The 19,031-nt window shown below is 42.6% G+C and overlaps 1 protein-coding gene across 2 annotated transcripts in view; it reads right to left on the reverse strand.

The window, feature by feature from the left end:
• cdin1 (CDAN1 interacting nuclease 1) overlaps positions 1-19,031 on the reverse strand; it is a 169,913-nt gene that overhangs the window by 46,472 nt on the left and 104,410 nt on the right. For both annotated transcript variants that reach the window (XM_072266971.1, XM_072266974.1), the window contains one exon: positions 12,650-12,755. In XM_072266971.1, coding sequence (XP_072123072.1) covers positions 12,650-12,755 — 106 coding nt within the window. The remainder of the gene's footprint in view (positions 1-12,649; positions 12,756-19,031) is intronic.

Below are 19,031 nucleotides of genomic sequence, written 5' to 3' on the forward strand. Positions count from 1 at the left end.
CTTGCCTTAATCAACTTTCCTGGTAACTTTCTCAAAAAACTCTATAGGATTGGTTAGACATGACGACAAAGCCATGCTGACTATACCTAATCAGTTCCTATCTATCCAAATGCTCATATATCATGCCCCTTAGCATACCTTGCAATAACTTTCCCACTACTGATGTCAGGCTCACTGGCCTATAATTTCCTGGTTTATTCATACAGCCTTCCTTAAACAGCAGAAACAATATCAACTATCCTCTAATCCTCCGGTACCTCACCTGTAGCTAAGGATGATTTAAGTATCTCTGCTAGGGTTCCTGCAATTTCTGCACTTGCCTTCTACAGGGTCTGAGGGAACACCTCATCAGGCTCTAGAGATTTGTCCACCCTAATTTGTCTTAAGACAGCAAGCACCTTGTCCTCTGCCATCTGGATAGGGCGTATGGCCTCTCTGCTGCTTTGCCTCAGTTCTACAGAACCTGTGCCCATCTCCAGAGTAAATACAAATACAAAAAAATCAATTTATGACCTCCCCCATCTCTTTGGGCTCCACACATAGATTACCATTCTGATCTTCTAGAGGACCAATTTTGTCTCTTGCAATCCTTTTGCTTAACGTATCTGTAGAAGCCCGTAGGGTTCTCTTTCACATTGCCTGCGAGAGCAACCTCATGCTTTCTTGATTTCTTTCCTAAGTCTTCTCTTGCATTTCCTATATTTAACTACCTCATTTGTTTGTAATTGCCTATATGTGCTAAACACCTCCATTTTTTTTCTTAACCTCCATATCTCTCAGAAATCAAGGTTTCCTAAACCTGTTATCCTTGCCTTTTATTCTGACAGGTACAAGTTTTGTATACTCAAGATTTCACTTTTGAAGGCCTTTCACTTACCAAGTACACCTTTGCCAGAAAGCAGCCTGCTCCAATCCACATTTGACAGATCCTTCCTGATAACATCAAAATTGGCCGTTCTCCAATTTAGAATCTCAGCTCGAGGACCAGACCTATCCCTTTCCCTAATTACTTTGAAACTAATGGCATTATGATCAATAGGTGTAAACCCCTACAAAAACTTCTGTTACCTGTCCTGTCCTGTTCCATAATAGGTGATCAAGTACTGCACACTCTCTCATTGGGACTTCTATGTACCAATTAAAGGAAACTTTCCTGATCACATTTGACAAACTTTATCCCATCTAGTCCTCTTACAGTATGGGAGTCTCAGTCAATATGCGGAAAGTTAAAATCACCTACCATCACAACGTTATGTTTCTTGCAACAGGCTGTGATCTCTCTACAAATTTGTTCTTCTTAATCCTGGAGACTGCTGGATGGTCTATAATATAGCCCCATTAATGCAGTCATACCTTTATTATTTCTCAGTTCCACACATAAAGCCTCACTAGATGAGTTCTCCAGTTTGTCCTGACTGAGCACTGCCATGCCATTTTCCCTGAGAAGTAACACCCCCTCCGCCTTTAATGCCTCCTGTCTTTGTCTGTGGTCTTATCAACATTTGTCTGTACAACCACTCCACTGTTCTGGCACTCTGGTTCTCAACCCCCTGCAACTCTAGATTAAAACCCCTTGTGCAGTACCAGCAAACCTTCCCGCTAGGATATTAGTCCCCCTGCAGGTTAGGTGCAAAATGTTTCTTCTGTACAGGTCCCATCTTCCCTGCAAGAGAGCCCAATGATCCAAATATCAAGCCCTCCCTCCTACACCAACTCCTTAGCCATGCATTAAACCGAATGATCTTCCTATTTCTGGTACAGGTAGCAAACCTGAGATCACTACCCTGTAGGTACTGTCCTTAATTTAGCAGCTAACTCCCTGAACTTACTTTGCTGAAACTCGACCCTCTTCCTACCTATGTCGTTGATATCCATATGTATCACAACCTCTGGCTGTTCACCCTTCCACTTAAGAATGTTGAGGAGTCAATCCAAGATGCCCCAGACCCTGGCACCCGGGAGATATCATACAATCCAGCAATCTCATTCTCATCCACAGAACCCCTTTTCTGTTCCCCTAACTAACAAACACCTTATCATCACAGCTCGTCTCTCTCCCCACTTCTCCTCTGAACCACGGAACCAGACTCAGTGCCAGAGATCTGACTTTCCTCTGCTAAGTTCCGCCCCACCCCCAAACAGTATCCTAAGTGGTATACCTGTTTTTGAGGGGAATGACCACATGGGTACTCCACACTGGCTACAACCCATTTCTCCCCCCTGACTGTCACCCAGTTTCCTGTATCCTGCACCTTGGATGTTACCACCTCTCTATATGTCCTGTCTCAGAGTCCCAAATGATCCAAGTACTTAACAGGGAGTGTTGGAAGCTGCAGGTGGATGCACTTATCACAGGTATAGTTGTTAGCGACACTGGAGATCTCCCTGACTTATCACAACCCGCAAGAGGAGCATTTCACTATCCTGCCTGGCATCCTTATTGCTCTAACTGTGCAATTATAAAGAACAGTAATTAAATGAAAAAAATATGTAACCTAAGAGGCCCAAAATATGGAACATATAGTGAAGAACTTGAAGACTGCAGGAAAAATTACTTACACTGGTGAGAAAATGAAGGAGAAAAATAATATCAAGGAAAATACAAAAAGATTATCAGGTCGATCAAAATTATCGCAAAATTATCCCAAATTTAAATTAGTCATGCAGCCCTGGGCACAAAACCAGATTGTGTAAATCATTAGATCTGTTTTTTCCAAAAGAATTATGATCTCACAAATATTACACAAAGAAATCAGAGAAATATTTAAAAAGAGATTTTTCATATCAAGTTAATTATTGAAGACATGGAATAATTTGTCACCCTGTAAAATCTTTCATATCCCATAACATGGCAGCATTCTACTCTTCATGGCCACATTACAGACATTTAAATGAAGAACCAGAACCAGGCCACAAAAAAGAAAATGGTGAAAAGAAACAGCTGACTGATTTTATCATACAAGGTCACACTTAAAATCATTCAAGACCATATTCTCTCCCATTGCCATACTACCTCTTCCAGTGAATTAAGAATTTCAATACTTTCTTTATCAGCTTTTAATCAAGTTTGTGGTCATTATGGCCTACTAATTTGTTACAAGTGGTCAGCTGTCTGCATTTTGGACAAATTACAAATATTATCCTCTTCCAACATTTAGAGTTAAAAAAATCATTTTTGAGGCAAACTGTGCACTATACATATTTAGCTCCTGTTATTGGATTTAACTTCGGATGGTACAGAAAACACGTTTTCAATAATTTTATTGGAATTTGTAATTTTTGCATTATTTTTCTACATAGCTGTCCTTATTTTAGTGTTCGCCCATATCAAGAATAAACCAAACTCTTACTGCAAATCATCCTCATATCATTAGGAGCTACAATTTAATTCTAATTTACCAAAAAATAAATCAATATCAACACAGCTGTAAATAAATTTGCTTTCTTTCCTGAAAGTTTGCAGTTGTAATGAAGCCATAAGTAAAACGTGAGAGCAATAACTCTTGGGCTGTAACAATCATTGGCAGCTATCAACAAACACTGTAAATATATAAGAAAGTAATTTGGCTTATAAACAGAAACAGAATGAGTTAACTTCTCAGATTTTACTTTCGGGGCGCCTAGCGCGACTTGAGTTGCAGCAGTACTCTCAATAGATACTATTAAATATTCTCATTTTAGCCTGATACAGCTAAACAGCACAACTGTTTCCAAGGTCAGTACAGTCAATAAAGATGTCTTAATGCGTTTAAACGAACTATTGCTGTTTCCACTCCACTGGCATTCAAGTCTGGCGACCCAGGCCTGTACCAGAAAACCGGGTAAGATTTGTAGAGGGCTATTTCAAGGCCGAAGAGACAAATTTCGAATGAGGTTGGAGGTGACATCGGATGCACGACAACTCTGGCAGGGTCTGCAAGACATTACTTCCTACAAAGCAAAACCCAATAGCATGAATGGCAGCGATGCTTCACTACCAGATGAACTCAACGCCTTCTATGCTCACTTTGAAAGGGAGAAAACAACTACAGCTGTGAAGAATCCTGCTGTACCTGATGACCCTATGATCTCCATCTCAGAGGCCGATGTCAGGCTGTCTTTAAAAAGAGTGAACCCTAGCAAGGCGGAAGGTCCCGAAGGAGTACCTGGTAAGGCTCTGAAAACCTGTGCCAATCAACTAATGGGAGTATTCAAGGACATTTTCAACCTCTCACTGCTACGGGCAGAAGTTCCCACTTGCTTCAAAAAGGCAAAATCATAACAGTGCCCAAGAAGAATAACATAGGCTGCCTTAATGACTATCATCCGGTAGCACTCACATCGACATTGAGAAATGCTTTGAGAGGTTGGTCATGACTAGACTGAATTCCTGCCTCAGCAAGGACCTGGACCCATTGAAATTTGCCTATCGCCACTATAGGTCAACGGCAGACGCAAGCTCAATGGATCTCCACCCGGCTTTAGACCACCTGGACAACGTAAACACATATATCAGGATGCTGTTCATCGACTATAGCTCAGCATTTAATACCATCATTCACATAATCCTGATTGAGAAGTTGCAGAAACTGGGCCTCTGTACCTCCCTCTGCAATTGGATCCTCCACTTCCTAACTGGAAGACCACAATCTGTGCGAATTGGTGATAACATATCCTCGCTGACGATCAACACAGGCGCATCTCAGGGGTGTGTGCTTAGCCCACTGCTCGACTCTCTAAATACACATGACTGTGTGGCTAGGAATAGCTCAAATACCATCTATAAATGTGCTGACGATACAACCATTGTTGCTAGAATCTCAGGTGGTGTTGAGAGGGCGTACAGGAGTGAGATATGCCAACTAGTGGAGTGGTGTTGCAGCAACAACCACTATATCCCCTTGTACTCAATATCAGTAAGATGAAAGAGCTGATTGTGGACTTCAGGAAGGGCAAGACGAAGGAACACATACCAATCCTCACAGAGGGATCAGAAGTGGAGAGAGTGAGCAACTTCAAGTTCCTGGGTGTCAAGATCTCTGAGGATCCAACCTGGTCCCAACATTATCGATGTAGATATAAAGAAGGCAAGTTAGTGGCTATACTTTATTAGGAGTTTGAAGAGATTTGGCATGTCAACAAATACACTCAAAAACTTCTACGGTTGTACCGTGCAGAGCATTCTGACAAGTTGCATCACTGTCTGGTATGGAGGGGCTACAGCACAGGACCGAAAGAAGCTGCAGAAGGTTGTAAATCTAGTCAGTTCCATCTTGGGTACTAGCCTACAAAGTACCCAGGACATGCCCTTTTCTCACTGCTACCATCAGGTAGGAAGTACAGAAGCCTGAAGGCACACACTCAGTGATTCAAGAACAGCTTCTTCCCCTCTGCCATCCGATTCCTAAATGGACATTGAATCTTTGGACATGACCTTGCTTTTCACTTAAAAAAAATACAGTATTTCTGTTTTTGCACTTTAAAAAAAAATCTATTCAATATACATAACTGATTTACTTATTTATTATTATTAGTTTTTTTTCTCTCTGCTAGATTATGTATTGCATTGAACTGCTGCTGCTAAGTTAACAAATTTCACATCACATGCCGGTGATAATAAACCTGATTCTGATTAAGAACATAAGACCGTAAGATATAGGAGCAGAAGTAGGCTATTCGGCCCATTGAGTCTGCTGTCTCATTCAATCATGGGCTGATCCAATTCTTCCAATCATCCCTACCCCCCTGCTTTCACCACATACCCTTTGATGCCCTGTCTAACCTATCTATCTCTGCCTTAAATACGCCCAGTGACTTGGTCTCCACAGCTGCATGTGGCAACAAGTTCCACAGATTTACCATCCTCTGACTAAAGTAATTTCTCTGCATCTCAGTTCTAAAAGGACATCTTTCAATCCTGAAGTCGTGCCTTCTTGTTCTAGAATCCCCTTCCATGTGAAATAACTTTGCCATATCTAATCTATTCAGGCCGTTTAACATTCTGAAAGTTTCAATGAGGTCCTCCCTCATTGTCCTGAACTCCAGGGAATACAGCTCAAGAGCTGCCAGACATTCCTCTTACAGTAACTCTTTCGTTCCTGGAATCATTCTCGTGAATCTTCTCTGAACCCTCTCCAATGTCAGTATATCCTTTGTAAAATGAGGAGCCCAAAACTGCACACAATACTCCAAGTGTAGTCTCATAAGTGCCTTATAGAGCCTCAACATCACATCCCTGCTCTTATATTGAATATCTCTAGAAATGAATGCCAACATTGCATTCGCCTTCTTCACCACCGACTCAACCTGAAGGTCAACCTTCAGGGTATCCTGCACAAGAACTCCCAAGTCCTTTTGCATCTCTGCATTTTGAATTCTCTCCCCATCTAAATAATAGTCTCCCCGTTTATTTCTTCCACCAAAGTGCATGACCATACACCTTCCAACAGTGTATTTCATTTGCCACTTCTTTGCCCATTCCCCTAAACTATCCAAGTCTCTCTGCAGGCTCTCTGTTTTCTGAACACTACCCGCTCCTCCACCTATCTTTGTATCATCGGCAAATTTAGCCACAAATCCATTAATCCCATAGTCCAAATCACTGACATACGTCATAAAAAGCAGCGGTCCCAACACCGATCCCTGTGGAACTCCACTGGTAACTGGCAGCCAGCCAGAATAGGGTCCCTTTATTCCCACCCTCTGTTTTCTGCCGACCAGCCAATACACCACCCATGCTAGTAACTTCTCTGTAATTTCATGGGCTCTTATCTTGCTAAGCAGCCTCATGTGTGGCACCTTGTCATAGGTCTTCTGAAAATCCAAGTACACCGCGTCTATTGCATCTCCTTTGTCTACCCTGCTTGTAATTTCCTCAAAGAATTGCAGTAAGATTTTCCTTTCAGGAAACCATGCTGGCTTTGGCCTATCTTGTCATGTGCCTCCAGGTACTCCATAATCTCATCCCTAACAATCGATTCCTACAACTTCCCAACCACTGATGTCAGGATAATAGGTCTATAGTTTCCTTTCTGCTGCCTCCCACCCTTCTTAAATAGCAGAGTAACATTTGCAATTTTCCAGTTATCCGGTACAATGCCACAATCTATTGATTCTTGAAAGATCATCATTAATGCCTCCGCAATCTCTCCAGCTTCTTCCTTCAGAACCTGAGGGTGCATTCCATCAGGTCGAGGAGATTTATCCACCTTTAGCCCACTTAGCTTCCTAAGCACCTTCTCAGTCGTAATTTTCACTGCACAAACTTAACCTCCCTGACACACTTGAATGTCCAATATACTGTGAAGACTGATGCAAAATACACACTCAGTTCCTCTGCCATCTCTGTATCTCTCATTACAATATCTCCAGTGTCATTTTCTATTGGTCCTATATTTACAATCAAGTCTCTTTTATCCTTTTTGTACTTAAAAAAGCTTTTAGTATCTTCTTTGATATTAGTTGCCAGATTCCTCTCATAATTCATCTTTTCCTTCCGAATGACCTTCTTAGTTTCCTTCTGTAAGTTTTTAAAAGCTCCCCAATCCTCTATCTTCCTAATAGCTCTGGCTTCCTTGTATGCCCTCTCTATTGATTTTACTTTGGCTCTGCCTCCAATTGTCAGCCATGGTAGTGTACTTCTTCCCTTTGAAAATTTCTTATTTGGAATATATCTGTCTTGTACTTCCCTCATTTTTCACAGAAACTCCAGCCATTGCTGCTCTGCTGTCTTTCCTGCAAATGTTCCTTTCCAGTCAACTTCAGCCAGTTCCCCTCTCATGCCATTGTAATTTCCTTTATTCCACTGAAATACTGGCATATTGGATTTTATTTCTTTCCTCTCAAATTTCAATGTGAACTCGATCATATTGTGATCACTGTTCCTTAACCTTAAGTTCTCTTATCACCTCCAGATCATTGCACAACACCCAATCCAGCATAGCCGATCCCCTTGTAGGCTCGACAACAAGCTCTTCTAAAATGCCATTCTACAAATTCTCTCTCGAGGTCCAGTACTGACCTGGTTTTCCCAATCTACTTTCATGTTAAAATCCCCAACAATTATCATAACATTGCCTTTCTGACATGTCTTTTCTATCTCCTGATGTAATTTGTAATCCACATCCCAACTGCTGCTTGGAGGCCTGTATACAACTGCCAATAGGGTCCTTTTACCCTTGCCATTTCTTAACTCAATCCATCGAGATTCTACACCATCCAATCCTATGTCATCTCTTTCTAATGATTTAATATTATTTCTTATACACTGAGCCACACCACCCCCTCTGCCTACTAACCTATCTTTCTGATATACTGTATATCCTTGGACGTTCAGCTCCCAATGGCAGCCATCCTTTAGCCAAGTTTCAGAGATGGCCACAACGTCATACTTGCCAATCTGTAGCTGAATTTCAAGATCATCCATTTTATTCCTTACGTTGTGTGCATTCTGATTCTAAAGGACAGAAAGCAAGCTTCTTTCTTAATTCACTCATTTCCAACCTCTGATAACTCTACACCTTTTATAAAGAAGAAGATTTGGACAATTTAGAATACAAGGCAAAAGGCAGAACATTTCCACCTGAATTACATTATGTATGCAGTTTACAATCAAAATTAAAGAATGGGAGGGAGGGAACGTCAACTCAGACCATGCGAGGCCTATGTTGGGCATTTTCATGCCTTACAAGGCGCAGGTTGGAAGTCTGTGTGGAGCGCCACTCCTCGCACAGACACTAGAGCAGTGTGTGGTTAAGTGCCTTGCTCAAGGACACAAACACGCTGCCACAGCTGAGGCTTGAACTAGCGACCTTCAGATCACTAGACGAACGCCTTAACCACTTGGCCACGTGCCCAACACACAAGAATGACTATTAACTTAATTTTACCCTTTTGCTATCACCAGGTGCAACATATTTGGAACTAACATGTACCTTATAATGATTATTCTCACATTTTGATTGTGTCCTCTGCCAGTGTAAAGCATTGTGTTCAAGCAACACACATCAAAGTTGCTGGTGAACGCAGCAGGCCAGGCAGCATCTGTAGGAAGAGGTGCAGTCGACGTTTCAGGTCGAGACCCTTTGTCAGGACTAACTGAAGGAAGAGTGAGTAAGGAATTTGAAAGTTGGAGGGGGAGGGGGAGATCCAAAATGATAGGAGAAGACAGGACGGGGAGGGATAGAGCCAAGAGTGGGACAGGTGATAGGCAAAAGGGGATACAGGAGGATCATGGGACAGGAGGTCCGGGAAGAAAGACGGGGGGACCCAGAGGATGGGCAAGAGGTATATTCAGAGGGACAGAGGGAGAAAAAGGAGAGTGAGAGAAAGAATGTGTGCATAAAAATAAGTAACAGATGGGGTACGAGGGGGAGGTGGGGCCTTAGCGGAAGTTAGAGAAGTCGATGTTCATACCATCAGGTTGGAGGCTACCCAGACGGAATATAAGGTGCTGTTCCTCCAACCTGAGTGTGGCTTCATCTTTACAGTAGAGGGGGCCGTGGATAGACATGTCAGAATGGGAATGGGATGTGGAATTAAAATGTGTGGCCACTGGGAGATCCTGCTTTCTCTGGCGGACAGAGCGTAGATGTTCAGCAAAGCAGTCTCCCTGTCTGCGTCGGGTCTCGCCAATATATAAAAGGCCACATCGGGAGCACCGGACGCAGTATATCACCCCAGTCGACTCACAGGTGAAGTGTTGCCTCACCTGGAAGGACTGTTTGGGGCCCTGAATGGTGGTAAGGGAGGAAGTGTAAGGGCATGTGTAGCACTTGTTCCGCTTACACGGATAAGTGCCAGGAGGGGGATCAGTGGGGAGGGATGGGGGGGATGAATGGACAAGGGAGTTGCATAGGGAGCGATCCCTGCGGAATGCAGAGGGGGGGGGGAGGGAAAGATGTGCTTAGTGGTGGGATCCCGTTGGAGGTGGCGGAAGTTACGGAGAATAATATGTTGGACCCAGAGGCTGGTGGAGTGGTAGGTGAGGAACAGGGGAACCCTATTCCTAGTGGGGTGGCGGGAGGATGGAGTGAGAGCAGATGTACGTGAAATGAGGGAGATGTGTTTAAGAGCAGAGTTGATAGTGGAGGAAGGGAAGCCCCTTTCTTTAAAAAAGGAAGACATCTCCCTCGTCCTAGAATGAAAAGCCTCATCCTGAGAGCAGATGCGGCGGAGACAGAGGAATTGTGAGAAGCGGATGGCGTTTTTGCAGGAGACAGGGTGAGAAGAGGAATAGTCCAGATAGCTGTGAGAGTCAGTAGGCTTATAGTAGACATCAGTGGATCAGCTGTCTCCAGAGACAGAGACAGAAAGATCTAGAAAGGGGAGGGAGGTGTTGGAAATGGACCAGGTGAACTTGAGGACAGGTTGAAAGTTGGAGGCAAAGTTAATAAAGTCAACGAGTCCTGCATGCGTGCAGGAAGCAGCGCCAATGCAGTCGTCGATGTAGCGAAGGAAAAGTGGGGGACAGATACCAGAATAGGCACGGAACATAGATTGTTCCACAAACCCAACAAAAAGGCAGGCATAGCTAAGACCCATACGGGTGCCCATAGCTACACCTTTAGTTTGGAGGAAGTGGGAGGAGCCGAAGGAGAAATTATTAAGAGTAAGGACTAATTCCGCTAGACGGAGCAGAGTGGTGGTAGAGGGGAACTTTCACCCTGCCCTCAAGTTTACCTGGTCCAGTTTTGACACCTCCCTCCCCTTTCTAGATCTTTCTGTCTCTGTCTCTGAAGACAGCTTATCCACTGATGTCTACTATAAGCCTACTGACTCTCACAGCTATCTGGACTATTCCTCTTCTCACCCTGTCTCTTGCAAAAACGCCATCCCCTTCTCGCAATTCCTCTGTCTCCGCCGCATCTGCTCTCAGGATGAGGCTTTTCATTCTAGGACGAGGGAGATGTCTTCCTTTTTTAAAGAAAGGGGTTTCCCTTCCTCCACTATCAACTCTGCTCTTAAACGCATCTCCCCCATTTCACGTACATCTGCTCTCACTCCATCCTCCCGCCACCCCACTAGGAATAGGGTTCCCCTGGTCCTCACCTACCACCCCACCAGCCTCCGGGTCCAACATATTATTCTCCGTAACTTCCGCCACCTCCAATGGGATCCCACCACTAAGCACATCTTTCCCTCCCCACCTCTCTCTGCATTCCGCAGGGATCGCTCCCTACGCAACTCCCTTGTCCATTCGTCCCCCCATCCCTCCCCACTGATCTCCCTCCTGGCACTTATCCATGTAAGCGGAACAAGTGCTACACATGCCCTTACACTTCTTCCCTTACCACCGTTCAAGGCTCCAAACAGTCCCTCCAGGTGAGGCAACACTTCACCTGTGAGTCGACAGGGGTGATATACTGCGTCTGGTGCTCCCGATGTGGCCTTTTATATATTGGCGAGACCCGACGCAGACTGGGAGACCGCTTTGCTGAACATCTATGCTCTGTCCGCCAGAGAAAGCAGGATCTCCCAGTGGCCACACATTTTAATTCCACATCCCATTCCCACTCTGACATGTCTATCCACGGCCTCCTCTACTGTAAAGATGAAGCCACACTCAGGTTGGAGGAACAACACCTTATATTCCGTCTGGGTAGCCTCCAACCTGATGGTATGAACATCGACTTCTCTAACTTCCGCTAAGGCCCCACCTCCCCCTCGTACCCCATCTGTTACTTATTTTTATGCACACATTCTTTCTCTCTCTCCTTTTTCTCCCTCTGTCCCTCTGAATATACCTCTTGCCCATCCTCTGGATCCCCCCCCCCCCTTGTCTTTCTTCCCGGACCTCCTGTCCCATGATCCTCTCATATCCCCTTTTGCCTATCACCTGTCCAGCTCTTGGCTCTATCCCTCCCCCTCCTGTCTTCTCCTATCATTTTGGATCTCCCCCTCACCCTCCAACTTTCAAATCCCTTACTCACTCTTCCTTCAGTTAGTCCTGACGAAGGGTCTCGGCCTGAAACGTTGACTGCACCTCTTCCCACAGGTGCTGCCTGGCCTGCTGCGTTCACCAGCAACTTTGATGTGTGTTGCTTGAATTTCCAGCATCTGCAGAATTCCTGTTTGTGTTTAAAGCATTGTGCTGTCTGTTGCTTTGCCTGATGCCAGATTTTATTCCTACTTTATTGCTATATCTATGGAATCACATATATGCTCTTTAATTTAAACAACACACAATAAAAATTAGTTGAATTAATTAGTTGACAGTAACTTTGGGATTTCGGAGTTAAGCCAAGCACATATGGAAATCTCAAACTTGCTCTCAGCTTCAATGCATAATAATGCTGAAAACCAAAAGTTTCATTGTCACAATAACTGCAAAAATATGGGCCACTATCTACTTTTCAGAAGGTATAGGTTTATGTGGAACTGGGAAAAATATTCCCTTTTCCAGTTGCTCAGAATTAGCAGAATTCATTAGATGCATTGTAAGACTTTGATGCCAGTAATAATTACTGTACATAGTTCTCCTATGATGGATGTCAATTTTGTAGCCAGGGATTTATAAAATATGTTGAAATGAACTTCAAAGGAGATTTCAATACAATGAAAGGTTGAACCTTCAAGCATAATTAGCATGGAACTTTTGAGGACAGTGTTTTCTCAGAAAACATGTAAACAGCACCATTTGTACAAGAAAAATGTTTTATACGGAAGGCACCTGTTCCAGTAGCTCCAGAATTGGTCCTGCAAGTACGATTGGTGACTACATTCATCGCCAAACGAGGCCTTGCTTTCAATCCAATGAATCACATGACCTTCAACAGCTATAATTAAACAGAACATATAAATATTGCATTACTCAATTTTCAATTAAATATTCGAACATTACATGGCAAAGTGAACAGGTTAACATTAGGAATTATTAGAGAAACCAATCTGCTTTATAAGCTAGATCTCATACTTTCTTTTAAAAACTCTTTTTATTGATGCCTCTACAAACACAAATATTACCCACACACACACCCCAATGCCATCATCTATTCTTTTCAGTTAGCTTAAATAAGGATCAAGAAAACCCCAAAAATTAGACAATTAGCAAACTAGGGAGGAATATGTTATTCAAATCCATACAGCTTCTATAGTTGTACCATGGAGAACATTCTGACAGGCTGCATCACTGTCTGATATGGAGGGGCTACTGCACAGGACCAAAAGAAGCTACACAGGGTTGTAAATCTGGTCAGCTCCATCTTGGCACTAGCCTACAAAGTACCCAGGACATCTTTAGGGAGCAGTCTCTCAGAAAGGCAGCGTCCATTATTAAAGTCCTCCAGCATCCGGGGCATGCCCCTTTTCTCACTGTTACCATCAGGTAGGAGATACAGAAGCCTGAAGGCACACACTCAGCGATTCAGGAACAGCTTCTTCCCCTCTGCCATCCGATTCCTAAATGGACATTGAAGCTTTGGACATTATCTCACCTTTTTTAAAAAATATATACAGTATTTCTGTTTTTGCACATTTTAAAAAATCTATTCAATATACCTAATTGATTTACTTGTTTATTTATTTATTTTTTTTCTCTCTGCTAGATTATGTATTGCATTGAACTGCTGCTGCTAAGTTAACAAAATTCACGTCACATGATAATAAACCCGATTCTGATTATAGCCTGCACTCTATCAGAATATTAAAATTTATTGAAAAAGCAACAGTTCTTTGTCTTTGGAGCCTAAGCAGCTATTTGTCCCCCTAGTCATCATCACTAAAACAGATGAGAGGGCATTCACACTTCTGCAGTGTAAAAATAAAAGAGGCTGACCCATGCTGCTACAGTACACATGGAAAGAAATAAGTCTTTCTTTATAAAACAGTAAATGACAAGAAACATTAATACACCATGAACAGCATGTTGAACACAATGCACATTGTGGTATTGAGATGCCCAGAAAGTGAGGGAGAAGGGAAGATATCAGTCAAGGCTGTGTGGATTCGAGTATCAGGACCTTAGGGACCAGAAATGGAATCAGACTCAGATGGTTCAGACTCTTAAGAGCTTGGCTTCCTCATTCAGTTCTCCTTTAGTACTGGCAAACCAGGCCTCCGATTTGCAGTAAATTTCACCTTCTGCACATTTTGTCTCTATTTTCCCCCTCATTTCTATATGTATTTGAATAAGGAGGATACTGAAGCAAAATCAAAAACTTTGTAAAAAACATGGCAAATATGCAATCAATTTTCTAATGAAATTCTCATAAGTAACATTTGTAACCACAACAGAACTTCTGAGCTTAAACTTGTTACATTGATAGTGCAAAAGCCTTGCCACTCTTATTTCTACATGTAGAATTTTTGATCATTTGAAATTATGCACATCTCTTTAAATGCCAATCTTTTTTTTAAACTATGTTATTGCCCAGTTCCTTTTCTGGAAAGGGTTAATTTAATAGAATAATAACTGCTTCCTCTGTAGTTCTATTCAGGACAGATATGAAATACTGGAGGGAAGAAGCTTTCTTCTGATCTCACTTCGGTCTTCTAAACTTTAAACAAACAGCCCACAATTTTATGTTTGTCATTTAATTCAAAAAGATTGTTTACAGTCAGCACTTTAGGAATTTGATTTCATCTTGCTCAGTTTTCTTTTTCTAATGATTGCAAGCTGAGAAATAGAGTTGAAATTTAATTCAAAATGTTATAAAAACCTCTGGTCCCAACATTACTATTCATGCCAGGAAAACTCTAACAATTAGACTGTAAGAACTGGGATTTCGACTGGATCTAAGATTAGTGTAATCTGAACTTTACCATTAAAATGGTTAAAGAGGCAGAGGGATGATAAAATTGAGACATGTATCTCCACCTCTCAACTGCCCTTTTAAATGCTTTTTAAAACCTCTCTTGGACCACATATTTAGTTCTCTGTTCCAATATGTCTTCCTGGAAGTCAATGCAAAATTATACCATTTATTTGGTAACACTTCCATGAATCATGTAGGTATAATGTGGAGCCCCAATTTGTGAAATTATCAATTTGCTCTTCTGTAGAATGGCATCCCTTTCCTTGTAGTGAAAAATAGTTTTGTAAAAGTGGCATTATTGTGAAAATTCAAATATTCATAAACTAAAGAATATCTCTGCTTATTACAAATGCAATAACATTGCTCAAACATGTAGTAAAAATGCACATGATCTCTCTTGTTGTTCATCAGTCTCAAGCATTCACTCTGGCTTAGAAATTCTCTATTTTTTGAAGTTCCCTCATTTGGTCTCCTCTCTCCAATCTATCATTCAATTTCGATTACCCATCACATTTGATCTCTATTTTCCCCCTCACTTCCATAGTAATCTGTAGCCAGATTTAGATGCATTTCATTCTTACTGCAGCAAAAATAATTTGTTTTACTCTTGGCATCAGACCAATTCTCAAATTCATTTATCTAAAATCTGTAGAAATACTGGGGTCAAGTTACACAGGTAACACCCTAGCTATTCCAGGCAAGTCAGCATGTAGTGTTGTGCCTTCTTGCAGATTTTACAGTGGAAAAAAGTCAAAAATAATACTAAACATACATAAAAGTCATTTTCATTTCAGTAGTTCACTAAAAACGTGCTCTGGATCTGGTCTCTAGCTGTTCTCATTCAAATGTCTCCAGGTTTCAACGCAAGGACTTGAGATATCATTATCCTGAATTCCTGCCTGACCCAATACACCACTGTAAAGAAGCTCCAGCATATATTTGGAAAAGTGATAGCCAGTAATGCAGATTAATTGTTAATTACTGACTCCTTTTCTGGGGATAAAAAATAAGCCATTTTTTTGTGCATGGTCTGCTTAGAGTGCCAGACTAAATGCAGCAGATTGCAATTTTCTACCATTCCTTTTAATTTTTTAGTTCAGATATTGCTGATAAACCAGAATATATCATCGACTCCACGCTGCTCTTGAGAAAGCAGTGAGAACAATAGTGCCTTTGCAGATATAACTGAACAGTTATTAGGTAGATTTGACTGGGATCCTGAGTAGCAAGAAAGAGGGAATGGTGATACATCTGCGACTGGAAAGGTGATGCGATTATGGGCTTGTTGGCCTCATTTCTCTTAGTAACTGAGGTTGTGAGTTTCTGTGATATAATCAAAGAAATTTGCCCTAGCTGTTGCAGTCCATCTTGTAGATAGTACTACAGATAGACCACAAATCAGGAATATTGCATTGTTTAACACACACAAAATGTAGGAGGAACTTGGCAGATCAGGCTATGGAGGGGAATAAACAGTCGATGTTTCAGACTGAGACCCTTCATCAGGACTGGAAAGGAAGGGGGGTGTTCAGAGGCAAGAATAAAAAAAAATGTGGGGGAAGGGGAAGGAGAAGGAATACAAACTGCATGTAATAGGTGAATGTAACTGAGGGGGAAGGTGGTTCGGTGGGATGGGGGGGATGAAGAAAGAAGCTGGGAGGTAATAGTTGGATGAGATAAAGGGCAGAAGGAGGTGGAGAACCAGAGGGAGGTGAAAAAAGGAAGAAATGGAAAAAGACCAAAGGGGAAGGGCAATAAATTAAAAGAAATTGGAAAAATCAATTTTCATGCCATCAGGCCTGAAACAATCCAAAAGGAATACGAGGTACTGCTCTTCCAACCCATGTTTGGCCTGATTATGGCAGTAGAAGAGGCCGTGGTTCGACATGTCAGAATGGAAATTAGGAGACCAAGGTAACATGTCTGAATGACTGGCTTCATGTCACAATCACCTCAATAATAAGCAAGTGCTTTGAGAGGCTGGTCAAGGACTAATCTACAGCATGCTACCACCCACACTGGACCCCTTACAATTCGCCCACCGACACAACCAATCAACAGATGACGCAATAGCCACAGCTCTACACACCGTCCTTACACATCTGGAGAAGAAAGATGCTTGTGTGAAAATGCTGTTCTTGGACTACAGTGCAGCATTTAACACCATAATTCCCTCCAGGCTCAACAAGAAGCTCAGAAACTTCGGCCTTCACCCTGCCTTATGTAGCTGTATCCTGGACTTCCTGTCACATCACCGGTAGGTGGTAAGAGTGAGTTCCCTCACCTCTGCCCCTCTGACCCTCAACACAGGTGCCCCTCAGAGCTGTATCCTAAGCCCCCCCTTTAATCTCTGCATACCCATGACTGTGTCACCACCCACAGCTCCAATCTGCTAATTAAATTTGATGATGACACTACACTGCTTGGCCTAATCTCAAATAATATGAGGCAGCCTACAGAGGAGAAGTCATCATCCTAACACAGTGGTGTCAAGAAAACAACCTCTCCCTCAACGTCGCAAAAACAAAGGAGCTGGTTGTAGACTACAGGAGGGATAGAGACAGGCTAACTCCTATTGACATCAATGGATCTGAGGTTGAGAGGGTGAACAGCTTTTAAGTTCCTCGGCATACACATCACTGAGGATCTCAAGTGGTTTGTACATGCTGGATGTGTGGTGAAAAAGGCACAACAGCACTTCTTTTACCTCAGATGGTTGAAGAAGTTTGGTATGGGCCCTGAAATCTGAAGAACTTTCTACAAGAGCACAATTGAGAGCATCCTGACTGACTGCATCACTGCCTGGTATGGAAACTGTACTTCCTTCAATCGCAGGACTCTGCAGAGAGTGGTGCGGACAGCCCAGTGCATCTGCAGATGTGAACTTCCCACTATTCAGGACACTTACAAAGACAGATGTGGGAAAAAGGGCCCGAAAGATCAATGGAGACCAGAGTCATCCCAACCACAAACTGTTCCAGCTGCTACCATCCAGGAAACAGTACCACAGCATAAAAGCCAGGACCAACAGGCTCCAGGACAGCTTCTTCCACCAGGCCATCAGACTGATTAATTCATTCTGATACAATTGTATTTCTATGTTATATTGACTGTTCCATTGTACATACTATTCTAAATTACTTTAAATTGAACATTTCGATGGAGACGTAATGTAAAGACTTTTACTCCATTATATGAAGAATGTAAGTAATAAAGTCAATTCAATTCAAATTGAAATGGGTAGCAACTGGGAGATACTGCCTTTTGCAGAGGCAGAGCTAAGGTGCTCAGTAAAGTAACCCTCCAAACTGCCTGGTGCCTCACTAATGAAGAGGAGACTGCATTGGAAGCACGGAATACAATAGATGAGCTACATACACCAAATGCTGGAGGTTAAGTGTCAGTACAGAGATCAATGAGGAGTGGACAAGGGAGTTGTGTAAAAACTGGGGGGTGCAGGGGAGGGAAAGATGTGCTCAGTGTTAGGATCCTGTTGGGAGATGGCGGCAATTAGTGAGAATGATGTACTGGATATGAAGGCTCTTGGGGTGGTAGATGAGGACAAGGGGAACCTTGTTATGATGGTGGGAGGATGGGGTAAGGGCAGATGTGTGGGAAATGGAGGAGATGCGGGTGAGGGCAGCATTAATGGTAGTGGTAGAGAAACGCTATTACTTGAACAATGAGGACACCTCAGATGGTCTGGAACGGAAAACTACATCTTGAGAACAGACGCTGCAAAGACAGAAGAACTAAGGGAAGGAAATAGCCTGCATACAACTGACAGTGTGGGAAGAGGTAAGATAATTACAAGAGTTAGTCGGTTTGTAAAATATGTCAGTAGATAGTCTGTCTCCAGAGATGGAGGTAGGTAGATCAAGGAAATGGAAAGAAGTGTCAGAGATGAACGAAGTAAATTTGAGAGCAGGGTGGAAGTTGAAGGCAAAGTTGATGCCTCCCCCACCCACCCACCTTCCCCTGGTCTCACCTATCACCTGCTTGTATTCCCACCCCCTCTCTTCTTTCCATTCCTCATTCTGTTACACCTGCCCATCATCTCCTCTAGTTACCCTCCTCTTTCTGTTTCTTTCATGGTCCAGTGTCCTTTCCTATTAGAATTCTTCTTCAGCCATTTACTTCTTCCATCCATCCCTTCTCAACTTCTTACTTTATCACCCCTTCCCTCCACCCAGCTATCTTCCCTCTCAGCTATCTTCTGCCAGCTTCTTATTCTGGCTTCTGCCCCTTTCCTTTCCAGTCTCAATAAAGGCTGTTCAACAAAAAGGTCAACTTTTGGTG

The sequence above is a fragment of the Mobula birostris genome, chromosome 1 (genome assembly GCF_030028105.1).
Source record: "Mobula birostris isolate sMobBir1 chromosome 1, sMobBir1.hap1, whole genome shotgun sequence".
Lineage (NCBI taxonomy): Eukaryota > Metazoa > Chordata > Chondrichthyes > Myliobatiformes > Myliobatidae > Mobula > Mobula birostris.